Source organism: Mesoplodon bidens, assembly GCF_964165515.1.
Source record: "Mesoplodon bidens genome assembly, chromosome: 6".
NCBI lineage: Eukaryota > Metazoa > Chordata > Mammalia > Artiodactyla > Ziphiidae > Mesoplodon > Mesoplodon bidens.
In genome coordinates, this window is record NC_138162.1 from 56141975 (window position 1) to 56163583 (window position 21609).

General features: G+C 39.3%; 1 protein-coding gene across 6 annotated transcripts in view; it reads left to right on the forward strand.

The window, feature by feature from the left end:
• The window catches only part of ELAVL2 (ELAV like RNA binding protein 2), a gene marked incomplete at both ends in the record, with an annotated part of 72194 nt that overhangs the window by 23925 nt on the left and 26660 nt on the right, over nt 1-21609 (forward strand). For all 6 annotated transcript variants that reach the window (XM_081237525.1, XM_081237526.1, XM_081237529.1 and 3 more), the window contains one exon: nt 11220-11323. In XM_081237525.1, coding sequence (XP_081093651.1) covers nt 11220-11323 — 104 coding nt within the window. The remainder of the gene's footprint in view (nt 1-11219; nt 11324-21609) is intronic.

Consider the following 21609-nt stretch of genomic DNA (forward strand, 5'->3'; position numbering starts at 1 on the left):
TCTTGAGTGCCGCTTGAGTGCTGCTCTTTGTTGGCTGGGGGTTATCTACACCCTGTTAGATTCATAGTGAATAAATATTTGAGAGGTCATTGTGTGGGTGGTTCTGTATTCATGTCAGGGTATTAACATAAGGTTCTAAAGGTTCCTTGTGTCTTGTTACTCTTACGAAGGTGAGATGTTATAGTGCCAAGGAAATACAGACCCTCCTGGGGTTTGAGGGGTTGCTCTCGATTCCAATCCTGGCCCTAAATCTGGAAGGCCCTCTGAAGGAAAAGAGTACTTGTTCCGAAAGTTCAGTTTTGGGGGAAAAGTCCACTTGGATTGAGTTAATCAGGCTCATTTTCAGATACGAGTGTACTTGGCAGGGGCTCAGAGAACTGTAGCATGAACAAAAGTTTTTGTGGAATAGGAGAATTAGGAATAGAAGGTTTGGGCTGGGATTTGTCCAGCGATTTAGGATTGGGGCGATTTGTAGGGACTTGTGAAAGATATGATGGGTTTTCATCCTCTCATTTTTGTCCTTTTAGAGATCTCTGGGGACTTTATTGGAAGGGATTTGGGGTCAGATCCCCTTTCTGGGTTGTCACGGCTTCTTCCCCAGGAGTCTCCTTGATGCTAGATCAGCATCTCCTTAGTGATTGTTCAAGCCGCCAAAGTTAACCTCCGCAGGTTTCTCTCATGTGTTTCATCGTCACTTCCTGCTTGGTGCATCCTACACTATGACCACTACAAGCCTTTACGTGGGGTGCCCGTGTTCTCAAGATGGAGGGTCTGCTTCTTACCTCTGCACAGACTACTTGTTGTTCAGTGTGCCTTTGGTCTAACCAACTCCTCTGTACTTCTCCACCAATTAGCTCTTCTCCATATGCCTGTTTCCACAGTTTCTCTGACAAGAATCTCCTAAATTTCACCTCCTCTGTTTGAACCAACTAAAGCCTTCTCTTCAAGTTCATCCTGGTTAAGCTTGAAATGCCAGTGATTAAATATAGGTGTTCTGTGTTCAATAAGTACCTGCATCTCTCTTGGTTATTGTCTTGCTTTAAATTTTTGAGCTAAGATCTTAGAGGGCAGAGACCATGTGGTACTGATCCCACCTGCTCTTCTACAGCTAGAAAGCCATGCTATGCGTGTGAAAGCATTTCAGTGCAATCTGCTGATGAGGGAAGTGTCTTGTGTGGGAGACGATTTTGGCAGTAGCAAACACATTTGGCTTTAGCCATAAGAATTGCTTTCTGAGTTTCTGGAAAAGGAGTATGTAAAGCAAGTCCTGTTTTAAATGAATATTTTTATAATGCAGAGATCTCTAATCTGTGTGTTTTGTAGTGATGGATTTGTTTTTGAGGGTTGAAGTGGTTTGTGTACCTGTGGGGTGATAAACCTTTTCATGGTTTTTTCTTTTAATACATAGTGTCTTGATGGATTGAGAAAGAATGGTGAAGTTCCAGTCAATCAGTTACATGACAAACAACAAGAAAAACAATGCAGGTGTATTTGGAGATTATGAATATCCTGGTTGAAAAGTTGTGTACTTCGGACGCACAGGACTCTGCCTCAAAATAATTCCCAAGCTTGGCCAAAGGCAGTGAAATGTATGCTGAAAAGACCGAGTTTGGATAAGTCAGTTACGGTTTCGGAAACTACTCTACCACTTACCAGCTACCTCTGTGCCTTTTGAGCAAGTTAGTTAATGTCTCAGGACCTCCATATTTTTACTGTAAAATGGGTTACAGAGAGCTTTGTTGTGAGAATTAAATATGTTGGCTGTATGTAATATAAGACTCATAAGATGCTTGATAGCAGTCAGTAATTAGGTAGTGGTACTGTTTGCTTCCAGAAAGCTAGATAAAAGCATTTATGGGGCAGTGGGAACAGACGTCTCTCCCAGACTTACCGAGCTTTTCCTATTGGAAGGTTTTGGCTGGTGAACCTTTAACTTTGGGGCGAGTGAGAGACTTTAAAAAAAAAAACCATTATGTGTTCAAGAAGAAAACTTGCCCTCTGTAACAATTTTTTTAAATCATGTGGACCTGGTGGGATTTGCATGGTCTGACTAATGTTTCCCATTCTTGTGGACAAAACACCACACCACAGTGGTTGGCAAAACTCTCTTATACAGCTCAGAAAGGGCACTGGGCTAATTATAGTGTTTAGGGCCTTTACTTTTTTTTTTTCTTGCAATATCTAAATTAAAAAAATCTCTTACAAAGAGAGAAGCACATTAAGAAGCTGTACTGCTTTTTGATGGACTGCTTACCGATTTCCGTGTGTGTGTAGATTGACACCAGCTGGTAGTGCAAGCAACAGTAGATGCCCTTTTTACTACTGCAGTTGTTAACTGGTTTCCCTCTTTACCACAGTAATATTTTGAGGAGTATAGTTCCCTGGCCTTCATCTCAAATGATATTTATTTGAACAACTCTACTGCTTTTTAAGTAAGCACAAAATAAAGCAGATAACACAAGCCCCTTTCTGTTTTTTGGGGTACTTTTGGCCGTGCCCTGCAGCTTGCGGGATCTTAGTTCCCCAGCCAGGGATTGAATCTGCACTCTCAGCAGTGAAAGTGCAGAGAGTCTTAACCACTGGACTGCCAAGGAATTCCACACAAGCCCCATTTTGTGTGTGTGTGGCAGGGGAAATCTGTATAGAGTTAATTATAAGAAACAAAGAAGTGAGACTATTGTAGCAGACTCAGATCTTTAACTGAGAGTTGATTTTGCCCTAGCTCAGGGTATGTTAATATCCTAACTTATTTTGAACGGTAAGGTCTGACTTTCTGGCCAACTAACAGTTTTCTGGCTTTTGCTCTCACCATGGGGATAGCTCCAGTGTTTGAAGGTAGGCCTGCTGAGTTTTCTTTTAGAGCAACTACCTAAATCAGAGAGTAATGAGAACTGGTTTTTTGTTTTTTGTTTGTTTGTTTTTAACAGTGGTGTTGAGATGCTGTAATCTCTTATTCACCTTTTCTCAAGCTAGAGAACCTGGTCCAAGTTAAAGTCTTCTCCTAAGATGGGTGTACTAGAAGAACTAGTTTATTTTCCCACTTTAAATAAAGATCATTTTTCCTAATCTTCCTGGTCTCCGATGCAAGATATCTTAGTACCCATATGCACTATTTGAGAATTTAGAGGATTTAATATGCTGTTCTCAGAAGCCTAAGACTGAATTGTGTGGGAGTTCTTAATGTCTGAAATGGTGATGTATTAAGAACCCACACTTTTGCCAACTTAAGCAAGGTCATGCTGCATTGCCAGCAGATTCATAATTACTGGGACTGAAACTATAGGAAAATGGAGCTCTACCAGTTGTATAATCGGAGGACAGATATGGCCATTAAAATTAACTCAGTAGGAAGATGCTCCGGTGCTTGAGGTCATTAACTGCTCCCTCTCGAATTAGACTACTTAGGTAATATTTACCAAGTGATGACTATTTACAACTTGGATTTCATCAGAAAAGTTACGATTTAAACTTCTTTGTTATCTCAATATATCTGTAAAGTCCTGAAAACCATTTTAAAATATTGGGCTCTTTAGTTTCAGGCCAGCTTTATTAGCAGTTGGGTAGAAAATGAGTCTTCTAGTGAGCCATCTGTTTTCTGTATTATGTGAGTGTCTAGGTTGAATTCTCCATCCTGGTGATAATCCCTGGTAATATCCTTTGGGAAGCTGGTAAAAATGCTCCGAGCTTTCAAGGGAGTCAGGCTTGGTCTATAGTAATAGTATCTCACCAGTTCTCTGCCTCACAATTTGATCTTTCCCATGAGAGGGCGGTGAGGAGGACCTGTTTAATTTGACCTGAGTTAGTTGAATATTTAAATGGAAGGACCTCCTGCATCTGGCATCTGAGGAGACTCAGGCTAAGTCAGGAATTAAAATTTGGAGAGACTGGAGAAGATTACATCCCCCTGTTCTTCTAAGATTCTCTCAAAGCTTTCCCCTGATGTGTGGTACCCGCATGGTTTTGTTACACATCAGATCTGAGATGTTGAGAAAGCTCCTTTGTAAAGTCTGGTGCATGTTGTTGTGGTGCCAGAGCTGCAGTGCACAGCCTGTCTGAACAGACACACAAAACCAGTGCCCAAGAACAGAAAGTCCATCTGAAGAAACACAGCACATTTGCAACTTCATTTTGTGTTTGGGGGAGGAGGGAAGAATGGTGTTAGAATGAGGGAAAGGAGTGTGTCTGTCTTTAAAAACAAAATTGTACCCCCTTGGAGTGAAAACTTGTTTTCCTAAATCAAATTATTTGCTTTTTTTGTTAAGGGATGCAGTTTTATATAGGGACCACGTTTAGAGACAGTGTATCTTCCCAATTTGCTTTGTTGTTGTTGTTGTTAAGTGTTACATTATTAAACCTCAGCTTGCAAATAGTCTTGCTTGTCAGAGAGAACCATAGTGACCTGTTTCTGCTTACTGGGGGATTTAGAAAAGAGTCATGCTGCTTTTGTCCTTTTTATTTCATAAAGCATTACTAATGCTCTAAATAAAATAATAGATACACATCAATCAGCATAGTCACCTTTTATTGTTGGTTCAACTACTAGGTTTTTACAGAATTCACTCTGCATTTTATTTGACTTGTACATGAATAGTCTCGGCAGACTTAATTATATTAGTGAAAAAGCACTTTCAACAAAATTATATGCTGACATCCCATAATTTATACTTACAGATTTGTGAAACAGATTTATGTAAATCTATCAAATTACTCTAGGTGACATTATTTTTTTAAATTGAGATTTTATTTAAATGGTATTCGTAGAAAATTTTCATATGAAAAATTTTACATGAACTGTTTGAAAAAATGTATCTTACATCACTCCCTTATAAAGACAGAATACTGTAACATTTGAGCATCTTGTCTCCTTTTGTTCTGTAACCATCTGGTATGATGTAGGGACATGGGGAGCATGTTTATAAGGGCATCTCTCTTCTAAACCGTAAGTTCCTGGAAGGCAGATGGCTGTTTCTTCGTTTGTTCATTCTCTTTTTATTAGCTTGTTCGTTCATTCATTGTTTCAATGAGCATGTTAATAATCTATGCTAGGGTCTTTTATATCAGGAACTATGCTCAGCTTGCCCTTGCTCAACAGTCTAAGGGAGGCAACATCCAAATTGACTCAATACCCATACGTATTAAGATAAAGGTGTATAATGTAAAGGCTGTGGAAGGACTAGGGAGGGGCACTGAACAGTGTGCATTGGGAGTGGGACAAATTGTGGCAGGAAATGGTCTCAGAGAAAGTCCTAAAGGATTTGTCAGGGCTGGTCAGTTGGAGATGTGTATTCCAGGCACAGGGAACTGATTATGCGTTTCAGGGTATACGTCCATATAGGAGTAGTAGAAGTAAGCAAGAAGCTGATGGTGACCTTGGAAACCAGAGTGTGCTTGGAATTTTCTTCTAGAAAGATAACCCAGACAACATTACAGTTGAGAATGACTGGTTTTGGAGTTAACAGGAGTCTAGGGAAGGGATGATGGGTTAGGATATTGTAGCAATAATCCAAATTAGAATAATACATGAGGACCTGTGCTAATGCCGAGGGGCTGGGGATGGGGGTGGGGGCAGATTTCGCTGGTAGAACAGACGGGATGTGATACCCCTATGGTAGAACTTGCACTGAAATGAATCTGCTTGCACAGCTTCCGTAGTAAACTATGAGCTACTTCCTTGAAGTGTTGGATCAAATTTTATCTTCAGGGTGGGGCCTGCTCTCACCACTATATTTAGGTCAGCAGCCCTGACCCTGCACTCCAAACTCTCCTCTCTCTGCTTTTTTTCTCCTTAGCCCTTAGTCTCTTGTAATATATACTGTAGAGCTTGTTCTTTTGTTTCCTTCTACCAGAATGTAAGTTTTATGAAGAGGAATTTTTTGTCTCTTTGCTTATCCTCAGGGATTAGCAAAAAGTAGATTTTCTATAATCATTGAACAAATGAATGCTGAATGTTGGTGAGAAATATGTAGGATGACTTTTTTAAAATTTATTTTATTTATCTATTTTTGGCTGCGTTGGGTCTTCGTTGCTGCGCGTGGGCTTTCTCTAGTTGCGGTGAGCGGGGGCTACTCTTCACTGTGGTGCGCGGGCTTCTCATTGCGGTGGCTTCTCTTGTTGCAGAGCACAGGCTCTAGGCGTGTGGGCTTCAGTAGTTGTGACTCGCTGGGTCTAGAACGCAGGCTCAGTAGTTTTGGTGCACGGGCTTAGTTGCTCTGCGGCATGTGGGATCTTCCTGGACCAGGGCTCAAACCCGTGTCCCCTGCATTGGCAGGCAGATTCTAAACCACTGCGCCACCAGGGAAGCCCTAGGATGACTTTTAAATACAGAATTTTATTTTCCACAATTCCACGTTGAGAAGGGTCTCACTTAATATTGGTTGGATAAAATTAAATTTATGTACCAGGTTTGTAGTCAAGAATTGTGGTGATCTATTGCTTTTACCTTTAAACCTGAGGGAGTAATTTGATATTTAGTAGTAGATATTGGTAGTCATGTGAAATAGAAAAGACTAAATAAAGTGACCTTTGAATTAAATGGGTCCGGAAGATTGTGTATTTTTAATTAAAATATGCAATTAAATTTGTAATTAAAGTATGCTATTAAAAGCAATGTAGGTGGCAAGGGAACGGCTGCTGCTTTGAATTATGCACCATTTGGGATAAATTGGAGTTTACTGTGTTTCCCACTAGCACTTTTGTCACTAAACAGATTCTCCTCCTGCTCTGACCCCCACGCAGCTCTCAGTGTGCCTCAGTCCCATTCAGAGGCCTTGGAGTGTTTCAGCTCTGTGCTTTAGATCACTTGACCATGGCTTTAAGCAGCCTGTTTATAACTGTTTTCCTTACGCCAAGGAACAGTTTATAAGTAATTGTTCTGTCTTCTTGTGAAGAAGTGATCCTTCTCTGTGGCATATATTTAGATTAAAAAGAAGGGTGCAAAACAGAAGACATTCACACAGACACCGTTTACAGAATACCATGCGCGGAAGTGCGGTATTGACCTGGAGCTTTCAGTACCTGCTTTTGAAGGTCTTAGTCCTATGACTGTAGAGGTAGCTTCCTCCACAGTGAAGTTTTAGAATCCCAGCTGTGACTATTAGCACCAAGACTTAGATTAATGCTTCCAAAATCCCTAAGAGCATGGGACCACGAGTAGCTTGTGAGGATATCTGGGGACGAGTGGCATTGACCTTATTCTTGATGTTCAGCTACCAGAGGAATTTTTTGGCTTCTAAAGACAGAATTTATTTGTCTTGAAGGCTTTTTTGGGTGAGCCTTAGCTTTGTCATTTTGTTCAGAAGTTTCTTTTGATCATGTTGGTTTCCATAATTGTTATACTTGGAATTTAAATGTAGAGCTTTATAGGTTTTTTAAAGAAGTGATTCTTGGTTTTGAGATTGTCAATATGCACATTCTAACTTCAGAATGACGTGAAAAATAGATTTGGAGGATATGGTTAAATGATGCTTGGTTTCCAAGCCTTCCTTGGTAATTTATGACTGTTACTAGCTGATGCATACAAAAGTGGGAAAAAGTGGGTCCAGGCTAAATATTTTTTCTTGATGTTTGACTTGCTACTGCTTCTATTTTTTAAAAATCTGTACTCATAATAACCTGAAACAGGCACTGTATAAATAAGGTGCCTTTACATTGTCATAGGAATGAATAACAGCATAGGAATTCATATATACTGAAATTGATATTTGCACAAGAAGTACTGGAATTTGAGACAGTAGGCAACTGCCTCAAAACAAGTTTTTGTGGTAGAGCTCTGTTAGGAAATGTGTGGTTACATTATATTTCAGGCATACTGAAGGTGACCCAGGTTCAGATATAAACTAGTTGTGAATTGAGGGGAGAAGAACATAGCATTTCAGAGTCCTGGATTCAAGACCTGACCACTACTTGCTGCCTGTTTTTTCCTTTAAGGAAGCTGATTGACCTTGCCCAGCTTCAGATACCATTTCTTCCTTACAGGGGAAGAATATGAGTATCTCACAAGATCAGTGTGAGGCTAAAATTAAACACTAAAACACCACACAGCTTAAAGATGAGAATGGGGAGAGTCTTGCCTATCTTTGTATCATTTGTGATGCCTCTATGTATTTTAAGCATCCAACACATATTTGCCGACTTGATTAACTCACTTTAAAATGAAAATCTGTGAAGTTACTAACTCCCTTGTAGTTCCAATGCCAACATGTTAATGCATCTACTACAGTGGATTTGGGAATGCAGCCGTTTAGCAGCAAATATCTCCTTTCATATTATTTTACTTAGGGTAGTAATAACATTTTGCTTACCTTAAATACTAATTGGCAGGTGTTGCTCTTCCTAATACTACCACTAAGCAAATTAGAAACTTTGTGGCAGAGAGCTCATCTGAGGATAAATACTGATTTTACTCAATTTCCAATAGTTGAAATTTGGTTGACTCCTCATTAAAACTAGCCGTGGCTGCTTGAGGGGGTCAGGTCAAAGACCCATTCATTCAATGGCTAGACCATCTGATGGTGACATTGATGATAATACCTTTGGTTAAATTAATAACACCACTGCACTTCTCATTCGTGCATTTAGCAAACTTCTTGAGTGCCTACAGTGTGCTAGGAGTAAGAGCTCAGAGGACAGGGCGAGAGACAGCTAAGCAGGTTAGGATTTTTTACTTTACCCAGTGACCCAACTCCAGCAGGCACTGCTCTGCTAGAGAGTGACCTCGGTAGACAGTAAACTCGTTTCTCTGAAGTGATGGATAACTTGAAGATTTTGGAAGAAAGACATCTACTGGTTTTTAAAAAATGCATCTGTAAAATGGTAGTGTTCCTTGCAGAGTCACTTCGCATGCCCAGACCATCAGCATCTGGCCCCTCTAAGAGCTCCCAGAAGCCTTATTTGCTGCCTCAGAGTATCTCTCACTATTAAAACTGTGATTCTCAGCCTTGGCTGCATGTGTTAGAGTCACCAGGCTTTAAAAAACCTAGTATCAATGCTTCATAATAGACCAATTAAAAAAGAAAAACTTGAGGAAAGGGACTCAGGCATCAGTTTTTGTTTTTGTTCTTGTTTTTGTTTTTTAAGCTCTGTAGATGATTCCGGTGTGTACCAAGATTAAGAAAGGACTTTGATTAGAAGCTGCCAAAATACAGGTGTGAGGGTGGTGGAGAGGGTAGGTAGGAGAAATGGACTCAATGCTAGTACAATTGATAATTTGATTAATTTTGTTATAGGATAGCAGTGTGACAAAACCACCCAGTGTTCACTTTGCCTTTCCTTCCCCTGTTATATTGGTAACACCTTTCTGGTTTAATTTTAAATGAATACATGTAAACTCCTTAACATGTAGTAGATATATGTTATTTTTCCTCACTTTATTTTTTGACTGGAGTGGTCTACCTCCATCAACAGTGAATGTTCTCATCACTGCCTTAGCAACCTCACTGGGTAGGAATTATCCTCATTCTAGAAATAAGAAAGTTAATGACTCAGAGAGGTTAAGTAGTTTCTTCAAAGTCACACAGCTGGTAAACAGCAGAGCCAGGATTAGAACTTCTGTGTGTTTATCTCCAAAGCCTGTATTCTTTTCATCATAAACAGCTTCTTTGAGCAGATTTTTTAATGTTCAGCCTATTTGAATCCTGCTCAGTGACAACAGAACTGCAACACATTTCATAAGAGGGCACTATGCATGCAATAGACACATGATAAATGTCAAATTAGGAAAAAACTGAATGCTTAAAAATGCAATGGTTTCACATGCAACTTTTAAAAAACAGAGCCTCGAGTAAAACACAATCTATATGAGTAGTGTGAGAAAAAAAATGAAATGAATTAGTTTTAGCTCTCTCCTAACCCCCTTTTTTAAAAACAGAAAAAAATATAATTTGATAAAAGGGTATAAGCTAGCAATGATTATCCCCTCAAAATGATTGTGGTCCCCAAAATACAATCCCAAGTTTTCATGGTTATTAGGCATTGTGTTTAGCCTTCTCTCTCTCTCTCTCTTTTTGTATACTTATAAAGAACCACATTGGCCACTCTGGTTAGCCTATTCTAAATATCTGTATTCATAACCACTTGGACCAAAGGTGCTGCTTAAAAGAAAAAAAAAATCCCCCCCTTTTTTTTGCTATGAAATTGATCCAAAAATGGTAATTAATAAGAAGTATTTGGACCTTTACTGGGAATCTTCCAGGAAACCCTCAATTGGTTTGGTTTGACTTTTAGTAGACTAAATCTTTTTAATGTCCATTTTTGTCACCACCCATATAGTGTTTCTCGCCTTTTCAAACTGAGAAACTTTCCCTTAGTTGAAAAATGGAGACCTTTAAGATTGGCTTTACTTGTCTGTGCGTTCCATTGATTCCGATCTCTTATTACTTCCTATGGAGTCGGGACACATCAGTGAGCCAGGGGCGAGAGGGCTCAGATGATGGATAAAAGCAACAACAGACTCATTTGGAAGCAACTCTTACTCCAAAATTATTCTGTTTTTTATCTCTGTTTATGCTTTTCTTTCTTTTCCACATGTTCTCATGGGCTTGGATGTCCTCAAGTGTAAATCTTTGTGTTCATATTTCCCTGTATTCCTTAGCTAGGTCTTCAGACCCCTTTTAGAAAATTGGATTCAGTTTATTTGAATAAGCTCCTCTAAAATTAATGTATTTATGCATATACACACATATATTACATGTACACACACACATACTCACGATTCTCCACCGTTTTAGAATCTGAAATAATTGTACTTGGTAAAGGCTGTAAATTTGTCAGGGTAATGTGTACAGAACACTCACAGATTCTTGGTTGATGCTTTTCGCTTTCCAATTTTATGGGTAAGGAAACAGAAGCTGAAAAAGTCGTGCCCATGAAGCCCACACAGCAGCTCAGCGGAGACTTGCACCCACAGTTTCCGAAGCTCAATGTTGCCTTGCTGCTGGGCGCTCTGGCTCAGGCAGGGCATGTATGATGGAACACTTTGGATATGTGTGTTTTTTAAACAGCACAGCTTGCTGAGTTCTAACTGATGTTTAAACTTGCAACTGTAATAGACAGGAGATGAAAAAAGGCCACATGTATATTTCTAGAAGAATTAATGTAGACTTTTTTTCTATTGAGAGAATGTGCTGGCGTTAATGACAATACCATATGCCAGAATGAAAGTGGATGTCTGTCATCAGTGGTGTAGAGCTAACGTATGCTTTTTTTCCTTTCCCTTTCATTAGGGCAGAGCTTGGGATATGGCTTTGTGAACTACATTGACCCTAAGGATGCAGAGAAAGCTATCAACACCCTGAATGGATTGAGACTTCAAACCAAAACAATAAAAGTAAGTTTATGTTTTTTTTTTTAATATCTACTTGCAGAACAGAGGTTAAAAGAATTAAGGTCTACTTGTAGTTCTTTCCTTTATTCATTTTGTGCCCATATGGACACTTCTCTGGGAGGCATAGCAGACTTTTTTGGTTTGTTGCATGATGAGGGAAACTTTATTCATGAGTACTACATGTAATTACTTATGTGTTAACAAAGGGTCAGAGCAGTAACTTTCTCAGATAAATACTTTATGAAACTTACTGAATTAAATTTCCTTCTTTGATAGAGAATTACTTGCCTATAACTTGAAGAAACCTTATACCTTTTCTTCTAGCACAGGGGTTGGCATTCTTGTTCTGTGAAGGGCCAGGTAGTAAATATGTTAAACTTTGCCGGCCCTGCAGTCTCTGTCACAACTTCTCAATTTTGCCCTCATAGCTTGAAAGAAGATACAGCCTCCACATGAACGAGTAGATGTGGCTGTGATCCTATAAAACTATATTTATGAGCACTGAAACTTGAATTTCATGTAATCTTCATGTGTCACAAAATAGTCTTTTAATTTTGTCCCAATCATTAAAAAATGTAAAAATCATTCTTAGTTCTTGGGTCATAGAAAAACATGTCCTTGAGCTGTAGATTGACTCTGTTCTGGCAGGTTCAGTTTACTTTGAGGAGACTGACTAGGAGAGTGTACATGCTACAAAGGTTATTTTTTCTGTTACAGTTTTCTTTTCAAGACAAATGGTAAATAATTTTATGGATGTTTTTCCTCCTTTTTTGAATTTTTGAAATTCTGATGTAAATTCTCTCTGGATAAGAAGTTAATCCAGTTTGCTGTGTAGATTTCTTTTCCTTTAGAATATGAAAGGGACGTTGCCTCTGGCAGATGCTTAGTACATGTGCCATCAATTTTCCCTCTCCTGCCCAGTGCAGACATTGCCAATCATGGCAGACTTTCTCACTGCGTCTGGATGAGGCTCCCAAGGATTTTTTCAAAATAGTGTTCCAGACAACCTCTGTCAATTGACTCAAGTTGGAACCTATTTTCCACCCTTGATTTAAGAACTCAGCTCAGACCATCGTCTGGAGTGGTAAGGGGAAGTTAGTCACAGCTGACTGTGGTATCCATCTTGCTTAGAGACGTGTCTAGAAGATTTCTGCTCACTTTCTCAGGTATCTGGAAATGCAGTGTCATCTTTGTGCTTAAAAGTTGCTTCTCTCAGAGTTGTCAGTTAAGGTAATTCACTAGCCCTGGGTAGTTTTGACATCTTGTTCTTTATATTTTTTGGCCCAGAGAAAAAATGCCTCCCACCACTGTCTCATCTAAAGGAAACTGTATGCAGTGGCCCCCAAATATACTTGGATGTAAGATGTCCGAGATTCTACATGTTTCTTGGTCAAGAAAATGTCCTACGTACAAAACGTCTGATTATTAGATTTCTAATACGTTCTAAGATTGCAAACACTTGTTTATTTTGACCTTGGTTTTTCAATCTGGACAATTTTTTCTAATTGTCCACACTTCTCTGCATGCTCTCTGTTTGTGTCACAGAGATTAACCTTTTAATAGTACTGTTAAGTGTAATGATCAAGTGTTCTTAAAAAGAAGACATCCAATGTCCAGTTACCTTCAGATTGTTTTGTGAATGCTGTATCCTACTGCAGATTTTTGTGAGGCTCCCAACTTAAATTGACTTCAGGATTGCTGCTAATTTAGCGTAGTTTTGAGGTCCTGAGTTGTGGTTAAGAAGAAAATGGAATAGATGGTTGTATTGACATACCCTTTTCTCCATTCCAGAAGTACCACCCTCATTTCATTCTACTGAGTCAGTTCTTTTGCTCTAAATCAGTTCTTTTGCAGTAAGGTCCAGAGAAGGTAGAAATGCAGGGGAAACAGGTCTCCATAGAAGAAATACCCATGGCCTGCCAAGAGACCATTGGTGACAGCTGCTTCCTCACTGTCCATCACCCGGCCTTCTCTTCAGGGCCCAGCTGCTCAGGCAGAATACGTGGAAGAAAGGACAGTAATGCCTTGTGGCTTTTACACCACATGTGGCATCTGCTACTTTTCTTTGGATTTTCTGAGATGGGGGTGGAGGTGGTGGGTAAGCAGCAGGCTACTTCTTTCCCCACCCCCATTCAGTTCCTGCAAAGATACCAGATAACAGCTGGTGTCCTCAGTTTGGCCCACATTTCTCTGAGGCAAAGCAGACCATTTTCCAAAACTACATAGCACCATTTTTGTCTATTTGTTCTTTCAATGTGTGTGTTTTTTTCCCCCTTATTTTCAGTTAGATGTGTCTTGTGTTCTTATACAACATCTGAGCCAGGTTTTTCCTAGTGTTCACTGCTCTAAGTACCCTTTGGAAGTTGTATTTAAGCCTTTCCGGTCCCTATTCTGTAAATTAGTCTCTTTTTCCTTTCTCCAGTCGGTCCTGGTGGGGGCCATCAAAAAACACCACTTTCCTCATATTGCTTCTCACTCAAAATTCTCTCATATTCCCCTACTGTTTTACCATATGATTTGGCTTAACTTTGGAGTGACCCAGTGTTATTACTGTTCTCTATGGTAGTCAGACTGGCTTTTCTCTTGCAAGCAGATCTTATTCCCAGCCTCTGCTTATATGCTCGTACAGCTCCCACTTCCTGGCATACTCTTTCTCACTCAGTTTATTTTTTATTTATTTTTTAAAATAAATAAATAAATTTATTTATTTATTTTTGGCTGCATTGGGTCTTCATTGCTGTGCACAGGCGTTCGCAAGTTGCGGTGAGTGGGGGCTACTCTTTGTTGCTGGCGGGCTTCTCATTGCAGTGGCTTCTCTTGTTGCGGAGCACAGGCTCTAGGCACGTAAGCTTCAGTAGTTGTGGTGCATGGGCTCAGTGGTTGTGGCTCGTAGGCTCTAGAGTGCAGGCTCAGTAGTTGTGGCGCACAGGCTTAGTTGTTCTGCGGCATGTGGAATCTTCCCAGACCAGGGCTCAAACCCATGTCCCCTGCATTGGTAGGTGGATTCTTAACCACTGCACCACCAGGGAAGTCCCTCTCACTCAGTTTAACAACAACCATCTCATCTTTTAGAGCCTGTCTGAAGTTCTTTCTTCAGCTGCTGCCTTCCTGGGTTGTTCTAACTCGTGTTGGGTTCCCCCCTTCTTTGAAATATGTTCTCTTTACCCATGAGGAATCACAGAAGTTTTGGGGTCTAAGGGACCCATATATGATTTAGACGTAAGCACTAACCTCTGCCCCCAGTAAAAGAGTTGAGACCTAGGTAGTGGTCATAGAGTTTAGCTTAGACCAGGCAGTTGAAGACAGAGCTGTGACTCAAATCCTTGTCTTTTGATATCTACACTAAAACTCTTGCCGTGACACCATGCTTTCCGTTAGAAAGCTGCAGTAGATTAATTCATGTATACATTATGTACAAGTGTACAAGTGTTTGTGCACCCTTGAGTTCAGGTTTCTCTTATGTCTTCCAGGCCACCTAGCATTTATTGCATTTTATAGATTGGAATATTAAAACAGTGAATCAGGTGCTGTGAAAGGTGGTTTATTTAGCAGTTTCTCCTGGGGCTTCCTAGTAGCATTAGCCCAGTAGGGTTTTGTGCAATAGATGGATGGTATGTTGAATAAATGACAAATATTCAGTATTTCTGCAGTGAGTAAAGCAAAGTCCCTCAGGCACTGTGAAATCCTAAAGCAGTTATTCCCAAACTTGGTTGCATCAAAATCACAAGGAGAGTGACTTAGAAGTATAGGCTCTGGGACCCACTTCAGACCTACTCAGTCAGTGTTCAGAGGTGAGATGCAGGAATCTGTTTTTAATATGCTTCCTAGGTAATTTGTGACAGTGAGTCTAAGACCTAGCACTTAGGACCTACCAAAATGTATGTTTTTTTGAATAGATGGTTTCTCTAAACACTTGGTATTTTTGCATGCAAAGTTTTGTTTGTCTTCATCTTTTACCTTGATAATCTTTTTCTGGATAATTCACTTAACTGGAATATTAACCATGCTTTTTTTTTGAGCATGCTGAATGCTAGTTTAGTATTCGGAGTAAAAAGCAGTTCATGCAGTTTTCACTTTTTAAAAGGTGTGGCTTAGAAATTAGAAAAACTTAATATGTTCACCTTATGTTAGAGAGAGGTTTATTTATTATGAATAGCAGCATTCATAGGTTAAAGGTTCAAGATGACGATTCTCTAAAGGATCACTTTTTTTTCCTGGTTGGGTTAATGTCCCAGCAGCTTACATTGCTGGTGACATCACACCATCCTTGAACTGCACAGGAGACAGTCATGATGGGTTAAGCCTACCCGCATTGTCCCTAATAATCAGCTGGTAAATAAAGTGGATATTACAAGATGTTTTTAACTTTTGATATTAGGGCGGGTAGTAAAAAGGGAGTATAGGCACAATTCTTTCCACTCCTAAAGGAAAATGTATTTTTTTTTTTTGCCTAGGTTAATGGCATCAGTCTTAAATTCATAATTAGCAGAGTAAAAGCATTCATTTCTGAAAATACTTAGACTTTCCCCCCACATCAAGTACTGTGAATAAGAGAATATCACATACATAGTAAAATGGATATCTTGACTCCCAGCATCTCTTCCAACTCCTCCCCCTTCTATAACGGGCCTAGGAAGCTTTATTCCACAAAGTGGGCTTGCTTCATCTGAAAGTAGTAGGAGCTATTATCTCAAGGAATAGAGCACTTTTCAGCATTATTGCTAGGTACTACCCCTAGAAATCCATGTCTTCTGTCTTGCAACAGAAGAAACCCCGTCTAGAAATGCTACCAGCATAGAAAAACTGCCTAAATTTGGTTTTGATTAAATCGATTTTTCTTAATCATTCAGATGTAAGTCAGATTAAATCTTACCTTGGCTTAAAAATTATTAATTGACGTACATTAATTTGGAATTTCTCATATTAAATTAATTAAATTGCCATTTCAGTCTGTATGGAAAAACGGTTATAAAAAATTGGAATATTAATTACAAATAGTAATATCTATTCCTTAAAGTGTTCAGTTTATTAGAGAGCAATTAAGTAAAGCTTAATAAACCTTTGTTCTAAGCTACTATATTGCTTTTAATTTTTTGTTAAATTTATACCATTTCCTAACTAGCTTATCCTTTTCTCAGTTAGTAAATGTCATGTTTGCAGACTCTTTTGCTGTTTAGCATGAACTATATCCTTAATCTAGGAGGAATATAGAACTACATTTCTGAAATCTTACCCTCCCTGGCATTGCTTAAGTGATTTAACTGGCTCCGTAATCTTGGACTTATCTTTTAACCATTTAAGTTTTTATCTATATCTGTAAAATCTTTAAAATTAATGAATTACCTTATTACTGAGTATGTTTATTACCTGACTCTCTTAACTTTCCATAGTCTGCCAAATTGCATATTAAGAAAAGGTGTAACTGTTTTTAATGAACTCATGGTTATTATATAGAATGGTTTAGTTGAGAATGCATTTAGAATGAAATGCAGCACCCTGTCCTGAGGAGGTAACAATTTTAACTGTTTCCCTTTACCACTGTTGAATGTGTAGCAGCCATGGTAAAATTCATACTGCAAACACTTTTCTGGCTCAACCTTCTTTTTGGTTCAGGATTATCTGGGATGGGGTTGGTTTTTATTCATCATTTAAGTTGTTCATTTATAAATGTTCTGAACATGAGGAAATATCTTGTAGATACTGCATAAATCCGCTCCCCACTGTAGGGAAGAAAGAGCATGGAAGCAGGAGTGGGAGAGTGAAGCTTGGCTACAGGCTTGCCTCTTGGTGGGTGCTCTGTTTAAAATATCTGCAGCACCATTCTGGGGTGTGGGTTTTATAATAGTAAGAAAGCTGAGAGTTCATTCTTCTGTCGGAAGTTTGAAAGCGGGTGTTAGGGAAATCACATAGATTAGCTAGAGGAGAAAGCTGGGTGGGGGAGTGATGCAGAAATGACCCTGAGAGCAGTTAGGGATCCGAAAAGGTATGGTACGTGTGGTTTTATACTGTATGTGAGGGAGAACCACCAAAGAGTTTTGAGCAGAGTAGTGATGGAATTGGACTTGAGTGTTTATTAGGAGGGGAAGATCTGCTTTGCATTTAACTCCACATTTCTCTGAGCATCTCAAGCCACCCTAGTGTTCTTGTGGCTTATGTAGTTGATATTTCCCTTGAATGTACAAAGCGTAGATGCTCGTAGAAGTGTGGGCTTCACAAATTTATAAAGCATCTTCTATAAAGTACCCATCAGTTCAACACTTGAGTACAGATCATCATTCACCTTTTACCTTGACCAGATTTGGAAATTTTGAAAGTAATAATCTGAAGGACAGGCCTTAGATTAACTGGCAACTTTTGAGACGTTATCCTAAATTGTTATTTTGCTGGTCAGATCTCTGTGGAGAGACAAAAAAGTTGAAAATGTGGAGGCAAAAATGGAAACTTTGAGTAAATGATTTCTTTGCCTTTTAAAAAATACAGACTGAGTGCATGTTTTTCTAACTTCATTTTTAACCCATGGTCTGGAACTTACTAGAGCCATGTGCCAAATTTTAAGTGTATTGCCATATCTGATTATCAGAAACTCTTCAGTGCATTTAAATAAAATTCTTGTATCTATATTGAGTCCAGTTTACATAGTCCTTATATGAAATGAGGAATAACAGGTTTTTTTGAGTAATGTGTTATTTGTGTAATGCACATCATGTGTTTTGTGGAATGATTTATTTTCAGCTTTGATTTTTTAAAACATAAAAAGCCCCAGAGATTTTTACTTATCTCAGGGACCTAGCAGGGTTCAGAATTTGTTTGTTCTGACTTCAGGCCTGTTGTGTTACTTCTGCTCCTTACAAGCTTTGTCCATATTGGGAATTAGACATTTGAAAGTTCCCAGAGGGCAATAACTTGGCATTCTCTGAACAGCTTTTCTGCAGATACTTTTCCACAGTTGTTGGAGCAGAGGCTGAGACTGTACAGAGGGAAGGGTGAGGAGGAGGGTTCCTGGGGGCAGTGTCCTAGCTTACTTCCTGTCCATCCCTGCTTGTGAGCCATGGAGGGTGGTGGTGGGAGAGTCTTAGCAGCTGAACTAACCCATCTTCCTTAGGAGGGATTTTAAAGATCACTTTATTACCCAAGCATGGCCCTACATTGCCTGCCTGTTTCATAAACGTACATCAGCAAAGGCGTTTCTGCAAGGCACTGTTAGCACTTGTCTGCTTAACTTTTCTAGTGTTCTTTAAGGGTAGGGTAGGACTTGTTGTTCACATATAACTCAGGAGAGGTAGTACTGGGTCAGTTTGGTGGCTTCAGTCTGTTCTTCCAGAGCTAGCTGGAGAGGTTAAGATACGTGTGCTACCTTCTGAAAAAGTCTCTTAATTCCTTGTTGTATCTGCTTTGTGTAGTATTTTCATAGGACTTTTATCCTTTTGCTTGTCTGGATTCATGCCAAAACAATAGTCTCTTGTAGCCAAATACTCCCTTTGGCCAGTGAAAGGAAGCTCAGGTTAAGGGACTTGTTAAAAAACGATATAGCTAATAATAGTACTGCTAGGACCAGAAATAGGCCACATTGGCTGATGCCGGCACCTTTTATGGTTTTCTTTCTGTTTCACATTATTGATGTTCAAGTGTCCATACACTATAAACAAACTGAATATTCTCTTGAGGACCTTGATTTGGGGCTTTTAGCGTCCTGGGATTTTCTGAACCATGCCTCTGTTAGGTGCGAGGGAGTGGAGCTGTGCTTGGTGGTAGAAAAACTCTTCCAGGCTGAGCACGTGAGACAGCCAAACCTCTGGTTTGAGAAGAAAACTGGTATCTGGAGGTCCTATTTAGAAGATAGGTGAGTTAACATCGATTTAAGTATTTCAATGGTAATTGGACAGTAAAAGAAACATTATAGTAACTTTTTGAATCTCTGTTTTATAGGAAACCACTCATTCTTCAAGAATGTTTTTCTGGTAGGTTCCTTTGAGTCCTAGATGCTAATTTAAAAATCACAGAAAAGTGCATTTGTCTCTCTTTAAATTTGTGTGGGCTCTTTACAAAAGTATGTGTAGTCCATTTTCTTTCATTCCCACCTCTGCCAGGTTTTCCTATAATTGCCTTTAGCATCAGTTCTCAGCTGTAAGTACTACATCACAATTCCTGGTGGAGCTTTTGCTTCGGGAAGTTTCTTGGCATGCTGTTTATGAGCAAGCAAGAGAGGCGGCTATATTTTGAAAACAATACAGGAAATCGGTTACTTACCCCTGTCCCTCCCACCCCACCTTTGAAGAACTCCTCTGAATGCTGCATTAGGACGTGGAGTCACAAGTCCTGGGTTCGTGTTCTGCTCTTGCTCTGTTGGCCTAATTCGCTCATTTATAAAATGGTAGAGATGGTCCCAAGTTACATAGTTCCAGTGAAACGTTTGGCTTGACATCTAGAGGTAGAAAATACTTGTGTTGACCTGTTGTTTTCAGAGACAGAATATCAAGAATATTCCATTGTTTTTCAGTCTGCATTTTCTATGTTACAGTGGTATTTTAGAAGTCTAGTTGGGGAGGAATTAAAAAGCTACTTTTACTCTGAAGAAAGTAGTCACAATGTTTAATTCTTTGGTTCAGTTTTGTTGGATATTTTAAAAATGGCTCTAGTTACCTTGTGTTATAGAGAAGTAGATTTTGAAAAAAATAAATCATGCTAATAGGCTTTCTTTTGGGTCATTAGTACCAGGTTACCTCCTCCCGGGGGAATGAGAAGTTTAATCCTTCCTGCATAGGTTCTGGGCTTGCTAATGAGTCTTGAAATGACCCACAGGTGAGCCGAAGGAAGGGCAAGCAGAGTGCCTGCCTGGCCCTGGAAACTTATAATTCAGAAAATGCTTTAGTTTCCACAAATTTTGTTAAATGACTCTTCAGAAATTTGACCACTTCTGCTTGCTTTACCCAAACGACCCTGTTCACCTTCCTAGAAAGATTCCAGAGTCATTGAGAGAGGCTCTGACCTCATAGAATCAAGCACAGCAGCCTTTTGCAGAGAATGGCTATACTGATGGTCTCCCCAACCCAGCTGAGCCACTTGCAGCAGGTCCGGTTCTTAGAAATACCTTTGGATGGGTTTTATGGGCTTTGTTTTACTTTTGCATTTTTGTATTTGTTGGTGATTTATAGTCACATATACATTCAAGCTACCTGGGAGTTTGTCTTATTCAGAAACCAACACTGGTGGATGGTGAAGAGAAGGGCTTGACATCTGTAATTTTTATGAGCTCTCCAGGAAACCAAACACACCCCAGAGTTTGAGAATTTTACCTATTTAAAATCCCTCAACATAAGAGACTGCTAAAACTTTAATGTTCATCAGAATCACTGGAGTGGTCTGGTTGATAAAATGCAGATTTCTGGACCCCAGTCAAGACTTAACTGAATATGATTATCTACAGAGTGAGACCAAGGAAATTGTAGTTTAACAAGCACCACAGGTGATTCTTGGCCGGTGGTGGCCTGACCTGAGAACCATTGTTTAGTGGACCTTAATAGTTTACACTTGGATAGGTCTCTGGTGCTTGTTTCAAAACAAATCTATTGATATATGTAAGTAAGATTTTCATTTGTGGGTCCTCTCATAAGCTATCTGGAATGCTTGTGATTAACAGGTGTAATTTTAATGAATATAATGCCATACTTACCCTTTCTCTCACACACATTCATTCTCTCTGTCTCTCATACACACAGATGCGCATGCTCATTTTCAGAGCATTTGAATGTCATTAAATACTTCTAGCATTACAAGTACATAAACATCATTTAATGTTTGATTCTGAGAGTGGGGAATTTGCCGCATGGTTCTTCTGGGGCTCATTCATTTACAATGGGTATTTCATAGTATAGAGTTTAGGACTTGAATTTTATGATCTAAGATGGTTGTGAATCCTTAGATTATGGAGGTTGCTTTTACAATACAATAAAAGTTTGTCTCGTTTTTATAAACTCCTAGCAATACTCCTGACCCACCCTCCCTAGTATCTGGATATTTGAACTTTCTAGTCAGGGTCTGAATAAATGGGAATTTGCTCTTATCATAAAGGACTCTTCCACATAGCATCTTGAAAATATTTAAAGAAAAAAAATTTACTGTATGCTATCTTAATTTATAAACCTTTTGACCTATAAACTGTATTTTGTCCCAAAGCTGTGGGAAAGCAGTGTGTGCATACTGTTGCCCAAAGGCTTAGTATGTCTCTGTTCTGCTCAGATTTGCAAAAATGGGTTAATAAGTACTTGTCACCAACTTGCAGGATTTTCCTT